At 36.0% G+C, this 13,982-nt stretch overlaps 2 protein-coding genes across 7 annotated transcripts in view; one reads left to right on the top strand and one right to left on the bottom strand.

The window, feature by feature from the left end:
* RTN1 (reticulon 1) overlaps window positions 1–13,982 on the bottom strand; it is a 521,272-nt gene that overhangs the window by 336,422 nt on the left and 170,868 nt on the right. The gene's annotated exons all lie outside the window — the stretch shown is intronic.
* Window positions 1–13,982, top strand: part of LRRC9 (leucine rich repeat containing 9) — a 145,530-nt gene that overhangs the window by 12,431 nt on the left and 119,117 nt on the right. For 3 of the 6 annotated variants that reach the window (XM_058293331.2, XM_058293330.1, XM_058293335.2), the window contains exons 2-7: window positions 603–683; window positions 964–1,182; window positions 2,015–2,155; window positions 2,710–2,773; window positions 3,074–3,144; window positions 10,050–10,232. In XM_058293331.2, the coding sequence (XP_058149314.1) occupies window positions 636–683; window positions 964–1,182; window positions 2,015–2,155; window positions 2,710–2,773; window positions 3,074–3,144; window positions 10,050–10,232 (726 nt within the window). In that variant the 5' untranslated portion in view covers window positions 603–635. The remainder of the gene's footprint in view (window positions 1–602; window positions 684–963; window positions 1,183–2,014; window positions 2,156–2,709; window positions 2,774–3,073; window positions 3,145–10,049; window positions 10,233–13,982) is intronic. The other 3 variants (XM_058293332.1, XM_058293333.1, XM_058293334.1) reach the window with 2 other exon arrangements.

Raw genomic sequence — 13,982 nt, 5'->3', positions numbered from 1 at the left:
AATATAATGAAAATATTAAAAATTGTGAAAATTTGGATTAAAATGTACTGAAGCTACATAGGCATTAATTAATTTATATCATCTAGAATGAAGGAGAAGTTGGTGAATTCATTTTAATAAACATTTATTACTATGCCAGGTATGGTTGCTAATCCCTGAGGATTTTTCTCTTTGCTCTCTAAGTATACTTTGAGAACTGCATTATTTTGGATAGTGCAATGTAAGATATACTAGAGCTTGTTCAGGGGACAGAAATAATGATAGCTAATGAAAGAACTAAAAGACATGAACTGTATACTAAGTAGTGGAGTAGATAAGAGCTGATTGCTTTCTTCAACTATTAAAGACCTATTATATGGAAAAGTGACAACAAATAGGGAGAATTTATGGGGAGAATGAATTAAATTGAGAATCAAAATAACTTTCTCACAGAAAACATCAGAGGTGGAATGAACTGTCTTGGGGTCGTGATGGACATTGGTAATAACTATGTGAAGGCTCAAAGCAACAGACAGTGGTTCAACCTAAATAGCTTTAATGTTCCTTTCAACTTGGATGACATGACTCTAGTACTTATTTTAATTTTTCATTTTCCTAAACAGAGATATTATTATGACCATTGCTTTTAATGGAAGATGATTGAATGTGAAAACCTAAACCAAGAAGAAATAATTAAAGAACTGGTAAGTCAAAGCCAAAATTCTTTTCAACTATATTTGTGAGGATATAAATTGGAACATTTTTGTACTCCTTTATGGATGTAGAAGGATTATTTGGAGATCTTTTCTACCCCATGACTTTTGGTAGCATAGAAAAATTATATATATATGTGGTACAACTTTCTTCCTAGTGAGAGTACAAAAATAACATCAGTGCAGTTGATAGTTTATAATTTCTAATGGCAAAGATCATTTCTGGATTATTTTAAATAGATAATAACCCAATTTCTTTCTTTTAAAACAGTGTTTATGCAATGGTTTATCGTATGAGGTGGTTGGACAAGAAGGATCAGATTTTTCAAAACTGGAAATGTTTTTCTCAGGGTATCCCCGTATAGTTGGATTATCATTATTTCCTAATTTAACAAGTCTCACAATTGTTGCTCAAGATATAAAAGAAATTTCAGGGTTAGAGACTTGTGCACTACTTAAAGAACTTTGGATTGCTGAATGCTGCGTAGAGGTAAGTCTAAACATGTGACCTTCCATGGAGAATTTTCCCCTGACTTCTTTGGCTTCAGAAAAATAATTCATTTAGACATATGCATGAGGCATGGGTTCTAAGAGGTGAATGGGCAAAAAATAGGAATAGATTTATACAAAAGAGAAAATGAAATTAGGAATCAAAACAAGTATATTCTACTTTTTGTTATTCAAATCAAGTAATACCCAGTATTGGTTAGTACTGAAATTGGTTTATTTAGACATTATTGGTTATGTGGAAATTAAAGCATACATTTTGAAGAATAATATTACAAAATATGTCAAGAGTCACAAAATTGTACATACCTTTTGACTCAGAAAGTCTTATCCTAAGATTTATTCGAGAGTAGTTCAACAGCAGAAAACTACTGCATGCATGGTATGAAGGTATTTGTTATAGTAGTAGTATAATAGCTAATAATTGAAGCATAAATATTAAGAAAATGACCAACTTAATGAAATAGTTTTAATTATTAAATATTAAAATCTACAGGTTATGAAAATATTTTATATTGTCTTAAGTAAAAAATACAAATTTATACATGTATTGTGATTATGACCATATAAATATATGATTAAACCATATAAAAGTAGGTATAGAGTTGATAAAGTTTTAAGAAAATATGTAAAATTGAAAACAGTTACATTTAAGTAAGAGGATTATGTGTTTTTCTTTTACAAATTTTAGTTCATTTTGCTGGTTATTGATTTTGCAATAAAATGTAATTTTTAAAAGAAAATGTTAGAAACCTATTTTATTTAAAAAGATTAATGGTAAAACATAAATACTATTCAGTATCTCTTTTTTACAGAAAATTGGAGGTCTTGAAGAATGTAGAAATTTGGAAAAACTGTACTTATATTACAATAAAATTTCCAAAATAGAAAATTTAGAGAAATTAACCAGATTGGTGGTTCTTTGGCTGAACCACAATGCAATTAGAAATATAGAGGTAAGATTATTTTGATGATTTATATGTAAGATAAATTACTATTTTAGAGTTTAAAGCACAGTGTTCAAGATGATATTTTAAGGGCCAAGATATTCATAACTATTGTAATTGTCAAAAAAAACCAACGTATATAACATTTTATAATATATAAAGAGCTTCATATACAATGAGCTTCCTTTACTCCTCACACCGAGCCTTGAGAGGTAGGTTTTATTATTCCTGCTTTTCAGTTTAAATAAAATGAGGGTTAGAGAGGTTACATAATCTATTGAAGATTATACAACACTCTTTGTGTAGTGTATTGTTTTTCCTCCTCTTCCTCCTCTTCTCCTCTCTGCTCCCCTCCTAGTTCCCTTCTCCTCCAATAATTCTCTCCTGGTTCCAGTACAGAGAAACAAAGACTGATTCAGTGAGGATCCCACCTCCCTCTGTGCTTGTGAATTGCACAGCCCCCAGTGCTCAGAGTACCCAGTGAACTGACCAGATTGATCAGATGCTTTGTAAATACAGATTTTAATGATTTTTACTAAATTATACGTTGTCTAAATTTTTAGGGTTTGCAAACCTTGAAGAATTTAAATGATCTCAACCTTGCTGGAAATCTAATAAGCAGCATTGGTATGTACTATTTCATTTGGAATCTGAGATAACACTGCAAAATTTTTTTCAGTATAGAAAGTACTCTTAGATTTCTTTCTTTTAGGGTCTTTTTATAAGATATCTTTGCAAAGCATTTCTAAGACTATGGATTATAGAATGTGAAAACATTGCCCATTAATCAGTTGTTATTCATTAGTAATGGTACTCACTTAGATTCAAGGAATAATGACCATTTACAACTCATAAACATAGCAGGATATGTCCAAGAGATAAAACAAGAAATTTAATGTTTCTTTTATCTTGTTTTTTAAATTAAAGGTCGTTGTCTTGACCCCAATGAACACCTGGAAAGATTAAACCTTTCTGGTAACCAAATATATTCTTTCAAGGTATGCATAAGTGGATTATTTCATTTTTATTCATCGACATTGATAGTGAACTATCTTTTTTAAAAAACTAGACTAAATAGCTCCATTTAAGGAAGAGTTTAATTATTTTGGACTATCTGACACTCCAAGAAGTTTTAGAATTAGCTGGCTAAATGACTGTAATGATCTGAAACTGTTAAAACTAAGCAAATAACTATTTACTTGGCTTTTAGGACACTACTTTCTCTTAGTTTCCTCTTACCTTTCTGGCTACGATCTTTTCAGTTTTCTTATTACTCATTCTCTCCTAACATCTAAATAATGGATTGTCCCAGGTCAGTCCTGGAATCTCTTCTCATTTCTATCTCTACTCATTCTCTAGATTATCTGATCTTTTCTTAAGAATTTAAGTACCATTTATTTACTAATTACTCCTGAATCGACACCTCTACTTTCCCTGACCATTCCCCAGAACTATAGACATCTCCTATCCAAACCCAAACTGATTTCCCCTCCACCAAACCTTCTCATGTAGCCATCCTTACCTCTTTAAATGGCATCCCCATTCTTACAGTAACTTAAGACAAAATCATTAGACTCATTCTTATCTCCTAATTCCATTGTACCCCACATCCAGTCCATCAGCAAATGCCATTGGCACCACCTTCAGAATATGTTCAGAGCCCTATCCCTTCTTACCACCTGTATCACCACCAACCTGGTTGAAGTCACCATTGTCTCTAACCTTCATTATTACAAAGGCCTCCTAACGGGTCTCCCTGTGTTTATCGTTCCCCTTCTATCAGTCCTTCTCCACAAATCAGCCTGTTCCTTATAAAATATGTCAGCTCAAGTCACATTTCTGCTCAAAAACCCTCCCTGGGCTTTCATCTCTTTAGGAGTAAAGCCAATTCTTACAATGGCTCACAAGACTCTGCATCAACTTTCCTATCTCTCTGATTGTAGCTTCTACTGCTTTCTCTTTTCTTTTCCTCCATTCTAGCCACACTGGTCTCCTTACTTTTTCTTAATATATGTAGCACACACCCACCTTAAGGCTGCTGGATACCTTACCCACATACCTGCATGGCTCATTCCCTCATTTCTTTCACATCTTGGTTTCAATGTTATATTCTTAGTAAATCTTCCCTGCCCAATTTAGGTAAAATAGCAACAAACCCTGCTACCCTCTCCAACCTAGAACACTCTTTTGTCATCCTTGCCTGGCTTTAATTTTCTTCTTGACATTTATCCATGCCCCTTACTAGAATACAAGCTCCATGAGTACAAAAACTTGGCCTGTTTCGTTCATAGCTATAACCACAATGCTTAAAACAGTGATTGACATGTAGTAAATCACAATAAACATTTATCAAACAAATGAAGAAAAGAAACAGTCGAACAAAAGGATTTGATGTTTATGGCATATAACGTGGATTAAACTTATATCGCATTCGTAATTTCAATAGTGTTGACTTGAAGATGCATATTCAAATACTACCTCTCAAAAATATTGAAGGAAGATGAATAAATTCATGATAGAAATAATTTTGAATTGATCAGTATTGAAATGGACATTCTTTTACCCTTAGGGAAAAATATGAGAAGACATAAAGAACTGAAGAATGAGGCAGAATGTTTTCACTGTAACTTAAAAAAGAAATATACAAATTTTACCTTATTTGTCAAATTCAAGAGGTGATATTTGACATGAACCTTGAAGGATAGAATTTCAACAAGGATTGTAGGAGGATAGTTTGGATGGTGGAGAGGTGTGAAATCAAAGAGGGAGAACAATATGTACAAAGGCAAGAACATAAGAAAGCAAGGGGTATATTTGAGTAACAGCATTGTCTCACTAGAGTATAGAGTATATATGAGAATATTGGAAGTTAAGATTAGAAAGGTCAGTTGGATCTTGAGTATGGACTATATTCTATAGATAATGGGGAGCTGTTGACATTTTTGAACAAGGGAGTGAGGTGCTCAAAATGTTCCTTAGATGGAGAGGCAGATGTGGCTCAGGTGATTTGGCTCCCATTTACCATATGGGAGGCCCCAGGTTCGATTCCTGGGGCCTCCTGGTGAAGGCAAGTTGGCGGCGCCACCACAGAGACCTGACGACAAACAGAGAGTGCAGACAACAAGGAGGGAGAGAATAAATAAAGGAAATAAAATAAAACAAAGCTTAAAAATACATATATTCCTTAGGGATAGTAATCTGGAAGTAGTGTTTATTGGTTTGGGACAGCTGGAAGCAGAAAAAATGGGATTGTGGTAGTAGACTGAGTTAGAGGCTATTGGAATCTGCATTAAGGTGCTAGCAGCAAAGAATGAAGGAATGAATGTGAGAGATTTCGTAGTTGTTACTGAACACTTTGGCAGCTAGTAGAATGTAAGGAGCAAGAGAGTCCAAAATGAGTCTGGGATTACAGTGCTTAATGAACTCAAGAAGAGGATGTCATTAACAATAAATATACAAGTCAGGAAAACTAGCTAGTTTGGGAGGAAAGTTAATGTCTTGGATATGTTGAGTTTAGAGTACCATGGACCATCCAGGTGGATATTTAGTAGATAGTTGGAAATTCCAGGCTGAAATTTGAGGGCTGAAGTCAATTTAAGAATCATTAGAAGACATTTCATATGGATGAAATGGCATAGAAAATGAACTTGTGCTCTTGGAAAATGCATATGTTTAAACAAGGAGGAGCCAGTAAAAGATGGAAAAATAACTATCAAAAAAGTTGAAAGCAAGAAGGAAATGTCACAGACACTAAAGAATAAGAGAACTTTAAACAGGGTGGTCCATAGTATCAAATGATATTGAGGTCAGGGATGATGAGGACGTTTAATGCCTGCCCTAATTTATCATAGAAGCAACCAGGCTTATGCCAGGCCATGTCTTGAGGAAGAGTCATAGTAATGGGTCCCTATCTGTCAGGCTAATATATATTTAGCAGTATGTTTGATAGCTTGCTGGCACTTTACAGGCTGGCTCATTTGTGAACTGGGCTGGCAAACACCTGGTCATGCAAGTAGATGGGCTCCTTGGAATGGAGAGAGACTTAAGGCAAACACCGAGTGTCAAGAACTGTGAAAGGTCTTGGATTTTACCCTACTTGCCAGCTAACAAACTAGCATGTTACTGTTTCATGGATGTTAGCAGAAGACATGAGACTCCTAAGTCAGAGGCAAAGGACTTTACTACTCATGGTATAGCAAACAGCATGAGCATGATGCTGGTTCGCTTTGATTCCCCATGCCCTCAAGTCCCATGAGGGTGACACTGCTTAGCCTAGGTGGGTGCTGCATGACGTAGGTTCACATCACAAACAAGAAACACTGACTTTGGGGAATCTACCACTTTGATAGCAAGACAGAAGCAAGCCTGCTCTTTGTTGAAGGGTGGGGAGAGACATTACTGCATCCCTCTAGGTTGCTCACTGCAAACACAACTCTGAAGAGTGGGTAAAAAGCATTCACGACTTGTGAAATACCTGCAAGAATGTGAAGGTGTGCTCCGGCCAATGACTGAATACTTCTCCCAACTCTGAGGCCTTCAGATAGGGATCATATTAGAAATGTGGACAGTAAGCCATGATTGAAACAAGAGACACTTGGAGAGTGGTAGCAGGGACCGGGCCCTTGTCACAAGCAAGTCAGTGACAGTTCTGTCATCTCAAGATCCAACAAATATTCAAATCAAACTAACTGCAAACTAACCATTTTAAACTTTTGCCTGTTAAACACATCATAAAATGAAAAGGCAAAAAAGTCACCTTAGAAATTTTATTTTCAATAAATATAGTAGTCTAAGGAAGGCTATTCTTACTATTAAAAGAGTTATTTTAAATTCATTAGAAAAAATGATCTAAGACACCAGTAGAAAATAGACAAATTAGCAGATAGTTCATAGAATTGAAATCCACAAGGCTGGTAAATTCATAAAAGACTTTTCAATCTTACAGAGAATGAATGAATTACAATTTTTAAAATACGTTTTTTATTAAAGAAGTTGTAGGTTTACAGTACATGTCATAATTTTTGACTGATCTTATTTTAAGTAATCAAGATATTTAGGCGTGGTACTCTGTGTTAACAAGACTTGGGTGGGGTGGGCTTTCATATGCTGTTGGTACAGTCAAAAAAGGTATAGCATGTGTGAAGGCCCTAATTAGTGGAAAAGACCATGGCAAAATCAAGGAACTAGAAATCCTGTGTGGCTGGAATAAACAGAGTGAGGCAAAGAATCATGAGAGGATCCTGGAGAAGACAGGTACAGAATGCTAGGAGGCTAAGGGGCGATCCTGCCTAGAAACTGCTTAGGAGTCCCTAGCTTACCCTGGCTCGCCATGGCAGTCTTCTGGTGGTGAAGGGTATAGGTTTCATTGGCAGAAATATTCCTTCAGTTCTTGCCCTGCCACACCTAAAACAGCATAATATGGTGATTAAGGTCATGGCTATTTGGATTCAAATCCTTGTTTTGCCACTTAATTGTATGACCTTGGGAAAATAATATATAACCTCTCTAAGTCTGTTTCTCATCTGTAAATTGGGGATAACATAGGCACCTATGTCAAAGTGTTATGATGTTTAAGTGAAATAATGTAAAACTCAATCTAGTAGTCACACAGTACTCAATAGATATAATGTTTTCACTATTATTATTTCTTTACATTAACCTCTTGTATTTCATCATAAACTGTGGATAAAAAACAGACCATTGTTGAAAAAATCAATTTTAGGAAACGGTATAAAAAAGGTTCTCTATAAATGATGACAGTTCATCATTAAAAAAAACAACAACATTGAGCGAGATTCACAGGAACTTTTAGTGCCCTATTAGGAACGTTACTGAAGTACTATTATCCTGGATTTTTATCTTTAACCTTTACTCCCACCATGACAAGATATTATCCTCGTGGTGAGAGAATAACTTCTGTGCCAGCTTTCCATCCACGCCAGGCACCATGACACTAATTTTCAGTTTGATTTTTTGTGCCTTCATAGACTCCAGCGTCATCTGACATGTGAGTGTAGGTATGTGGATGGAGATAGGAAGTTCCTGTGTCAGACTGCATAGTTCACACCCACTGTCTTCTAGCCCAGACTAGTGGTCAAATATAGCCTATCCACCCAGGAAGCAAAGAGCATCTTTACTGTTGGGAACAGTTCAGGGGTTTGCTTTCCTCCCCCCTCAGAATTTGACCAAATAATCCTGTGCACAGCTCTGTCCAAAAATCTCATTTTTAGAGCAAGTCTGCTTATTACCACACCCACCATGAATCCACTTGTGGCCCTAGGTCAGTCTAGTGACCTGAATTCTCACTGTCCAGAAGGAGAGTTTAGACACACATTAGCCACCTCACCTGTCTTACTCTTAACTTTAGCAGTCACCAACTTCACTGTTTGCTTTCCCATTCTATTTGTGTTTCATTTTCAGAACTGTTGCATCCTGGTTCTTACTTTGGAATTCTCTTAATTCTTATTCCAGCTCTCTGAGCAAACATTGCATCCTTTCAAATTTGACCCTACCATTGTACCCCCAGAACCTGGGCACCACCCCAGTAATCCTAGTATTGAGGAAAATGAAATAATGTCTTGAATATTATTAGAAAGTAGTAATATTCAACATTCAATTTAACTCAATATTCTTTATTTCTTTACAACATTTAAAAAACGTGAAACTGTTTTTAGTTTGTAGATCCAGGGCTGAAGCTCTTAAAGACCCATAGCTTATAGACTTGTGGGGTGCATAAGCAGGTGGAAGTAGGATGTGGTAAATTCTGTAATGACTAAGAAAGCTCACAGCAAGAGCATCTACCCCAATCTTCGAGGATCAGAGAAGTCTCCTAGAGAAGATGACGCCTAGGTTGGGTCCTGAGGATGAAGAGATGTTAAGATGTAACAGTGGGGTGAAGTTTAATCCACTCCAAGGGGGCAGCGTGAGTGTCAATCTAAAGACAAGCTGGGCCTGACACATTCCCAAAGCTTCAAGTGGTTCAGTATGGCCAAAGCACAAAATGTTAGGACTTAAATAGGCAAAGATAAAACGAAGGGTTAAGCAAGGGCCAGATGACAAATAAAGGAATATGTAAATCATGACTTAAACTTCAGGATACAAGACGCCCAGTAAAGATAGGAGAAGCGGTGGTCTGGAAGTGCATTATTACCCCCTTCCCCTCCTTTGGAGACAGTTATGAAGAAAGTAAGGCCGTCAGGAAAAAGCTGGGTTTCAGTTGACCTTAATAGGTAGGAAAAACATTCTCAGAAAAAAATTTTTTGCCTTAGTAATTCCAAGGAGTTTGTTCATAATATAGCAGAGATCCCATAGCCTTTGTTGAGTTGAGCAGATCTGGAAGCAGAGGAAAATGGAGAGCAGTATTCCTAGGCGGTAAGTGTGGGGAGTAAAGGGAAGCAGGACTTACAGGTGCACTGGGGGCCAGTTGATAGCCAAGAGGCCTGTGCAGAGGAGGGAACGTGGCCTCAGTGGACCCATGCGCTCCAGTGACTGGTTCCAGGGTTCCAGCTGAAATGCGTATATACCACATAATTGTTGGTCTTTTATATTTAAAAATGCATAATTGGTTAGAGTCTGCCTCTTAATTATTATAAACCTGTTCTTCATGTATGTATCATATTTTTCCCTAGGAGAAATGTATTTTAGCCATCTAAATAGCTTTTTGTGGGGTTTTTCTTGTTGCTTTTTAAATTTTTCTTTTTTATTTCTTTTTTCTTGTTTCTTATTTTATTTTTTTGTTTTTGTTTTTTTCTCTTGACTTTTTTTTTTCATCTAAATCACTTTTAAAGTACATAATTAGAATGTATTACATTAGATTATGAGTGGGGTTATGTGTTCAAATACCTCCTTTAGAAATGGAGAGTCACAGTTAATTAATTGAACATTATCACTGCTCTTGTTTTAGGACCTCACTAACTTAACCAGGCTGCATTGCTTAAAGGATTTGTGTCTGAATGATCCTCAGTATAAATCCAATCCAGTTTGTCTGCTGTGTAATTATTCCACACATGTTTTGTATCACTTGCCTTTCCTTCAAAGACTTGACACATTTGATGTGTCAGCAAAGCAAATCAAGGAACTGGCAGATGTAAGTGTATCCCTAATCAGGTATCTTTGGCTTAAGTTCGATGAATTAACTATTTCTTTCTGACTGTATCCACATATAATAGGTAGTATTATCTGCCAAATCTAATTTTACCTAACTGAACTGGGTATTTCAATTGAAGTATACAAATAATAGCATTAATACTACAATTTCCATTTTCAAGGTAGTATTGGAAGGTGAAATAATAGAAAAACAATCTGCACAAAGCTAGATACAAAGCTATACAAATCTTTACAAAAGGAAGGAACTCTGAAAAATTATCATCAGTTTTGAGAAGAGACCAATGCTATGTATACAAAAATTAATAAAGCCTAAATAAAATTAGAAATGAAACAAGTAACTTCTTATTTAGAATACTATATTTCAAAATTGGAAAATATCCATGGTTGAGGGGGTATGCCAAGAATTAGGTAGATTTTAATCTAATTAAAGATGATTTCGGGTTTCCCAGAAGTATAAATGGATATACCCATACTACCATAACATCTCTGAAATCTGGAATAGAGCTGTTCCTGGGCTGCCACTGATAGTGAACCTCCCAATAAGGGGGCCACTTTGACATGCCACCAAAGGATGGATAATTTCAGAATGGAGTTTGCAGGAATTCACCATGTTTATTAATAGTCTTTTCACATTATATTTCTACCTCCCTTCCCATCCAGTGAGCTGTCCCTTTTGCCTGATTTGTTCATTCAGGTAATCACCCAAAAAGTTTTTTAATATCTAGTGTGCCAAGCCTGCAAATGCCCCCACAATAAGGCCCTCCCACCTTTTCCTTGTGGCTCACCCATCATCTCAACATAGGAATGTTGTATCCATTTATCTTTATATGTCTCTCTTCTTTTGCTAGCCTAAATAAGAATCTACTCTCTTATTTAGTTGCATACTCTCCTCTCTTTATTATAAAATGAGATTACCCTCACCTTTGCTCCCAAAAAGAACTGCCTTGCAATACAGAACAAAGGGCTAGAGTTCTTGTCTATTAGCAGATGTTCAGAGTCATTGGCGGGCCAGACATGAATATCTTCTATAACAATGCTTAATTTTTAAAAATGACAGGAAACTTCAGCAGTGACAAAGTTATTTTTTTTTAATGTTTATTAGAGCAGTTGTAGATTTGCAGGAAAATCAGACAGAAAGAAGAATTCCCCATATAGTATCCACCCTCACATACACAGTTTTCCCTATTATTAACATTTTGCATGAGTGTGGTACTTTTGTTACAATTGGTGAAAAAAATTATTATAATTATGATATCGACTATAGTCCATAGTTTACATTAGGTTATATTTTTAAAATTTCCATATGCGGTTTTCTATCAAAGATTATGCAGAGGTGAGCAGAGTTAATATACTTCAAGAAGATACTTCATTTTTTTAAGCAAATATTAATGCCCATTACATTCCAGGCATAGTTCAAGGCACTAGAGATACAGTGTGACCCAAACAAATAAAACCCCAGCTTTTGAGAGCTTGCTATATTCCAGTAAGAGAAAATAGAGAATAAGAAACTAAATGAATAAATAATTAGAATGCCAGATGGTGATAAATTCTATGGAAAAAATATAGCAAGGGTGAAGGAAAAGGGAAGGAAAAGTGATTGTTGGAAGGGGAAAGAGAAGGGCCATGGGTTGTTTTATATAGAATTGCCAGGAAAGCCTTTGCTGAGGAGGCAGCATTTGAACAGATAGAATTGTCAGGAAAGCCTTTGCTGAGGAGGCAGCATTTGAACAGATAGAATTGTCAGGAAAGCCTTTGCTGAGGAGGCAGCATTTGACCAGAGACCTGAAGGAAGTGAGGGGAGCAAGCCGTGAGAATATCTGAAGGAAGACCTTTTCAGTCATCATCAGCTGCATGCACATGATATTTGAAGAACAACAGGAAGGCTAGTATGGCTGTAGCTAAGTATGAGAGGGGAAGAGAAGTAAGAGATGAAGAGGGGCCAGATGACAAGGGATTCTGTAGACTGTTGTGAAGACTTGGGCTTTTACGTTGTGTGAGATGACTGTGCCTGGAAAGTTTTGATCAGAGGAGGGATGAGATGACTTAGGTTTTAAAGGAATCCTTTTGACTATTGTATTCACGATAGACATTAGAGGGACAGAAGTAGAGGCAGAAAGGCCAGTTAGGAAATTATTCCAGTAACTTAGATGAGATGTAAATGGTTTGATACAGGGTAGTAGTAGAGTAGATGGTGAGAAGTGGTCAGATTCTGGTGAATTAGAAGACAATCCATGCAGATTTGCTGGTGGATTGGATGTAAGGTATAGGGGATAAAAGTAGAATTTAGTTCCTAGTTACTGACCCAAACAACTAAGGGAGGGAATTGTTGTTTGATGAGATGAAGAAGAGTATGAGAGGAATAGGGTTAGGATGAAGAATCACTGCTCAATTTTAGGCAGTGTACAAAACAGTCTTTTGTACATCTAAATTCAGTAAGTAGTTGGAATATACGAGTCTATTTAGGTGAGAAGCCTATGCTGGAGATAAAAAGTGGAAATTGAGAGCAGAAAGATGGTATTTTAAGCCTTTGATTGGCTGAATCGCCAAGGGAATGATGTCAATGGAGAAGTATGTCACTTGGTGTTAGAGGTTGGGGAGATGAGGAAGACCCTGCAGGGCATGCTGAGAAGGAGAACTAAGAGATGCAGGTTCTGACAATCTGACTGAGATACTTATGCATTTGGACTAGTCATGTATATGTCAGCGGTAATAGAGCTTAAAGAACAAAATAAGGATTTGTTACAAAATTCCTGACTTCTTGTCTTAAGTTAAGTCATATTTCAGTTTTCCCATTGTAAAATACCCTCCTTTACCTTACAAATTAGGATTGTGTGTAGATTTCTGTGATGCTTTCTTCATTACCATTCATAAGGAGACAGGTTGTAGTAATTCTCAAGTGTGACAAACTCTTGACCAGAGTGCTGTCTATTCTGATTTTCATCCATACTTTACAAGGACTGTAGAGTAGTTTGTATAAACTGTAAGTGACAGAAGAAGTCAGGACCCACCAGAAGGACCACTGGGGACACTCACAGACATGGAAAACAGAAGACTTGGACTCAAGCCCTGGCTGTAACCATTACTACCTGACACCAAGGCCCTGCATATTTACAATTTACAAGAAAGTCTTCCCCACTTCTCCACAATCTTAGTATATATTCTCAAAGAACAAGTACCAAAAAACCCGTATTAATAATTTTTATTTATTGCTATGATACACTAAATGATTTTGAAAGCATTTAGGAATAGTAAAAATATCACAATTTATAATATACCTGTATGTGTGTGTATATATATATATAGGTATATTCTTAATACAATAGAAAAATAGAAGAGACTCTGGAGGGATACACTAGAAACTAATATCAGTGGTTATCTGTGGAGGATGGAGAGTACTAGGCACATGGGAAAGAGATGTGGGAAGCTGGCTTTTCTTTGTGCACATTTTAATTTTTTTGAAACATGAATATATTACTCATTCAAAAATAAAATTTTAAAAGCATAAACTAAAAGTAACATTTTTAATTTTTCTTTTGTCCCCCACCTAGAGGGACTCTGAGGTAAATCTGAATTTCAGGTAAAAACAAATAATGTTTTAGTATCATGCTTACTAAACTTATACTACTTATACTAAAACATTTGTTATTCAAATTCCAATTTAACTTGGTGTCCTGTATTTTCTGGCAACCCACCTTTACCCCATGTTCTCTTGTTGTTTTAGACTTAAGAA

This window comes from Dasypus novemcinctus, chromosome 3 (genome assembly GCF_030445035.2).
Source record: "Dasypus novemcinctus isolate mDasNov1 chromosome 3, mDasNov1.1.hap2, whole genome shotgun sequence".
Taxonomy (NCBI): Eukaryota; Metazoa; Chordata; class Mammalia; order Cingulata; family Dasypodidae; genus Dasypus; species Dasypus novemcinctus.
The sequence above is the reverse complement of the archived record's forward strand: the minus strand, read 5'-3'. Positions and strand labels throughout refer to the sequence as shown.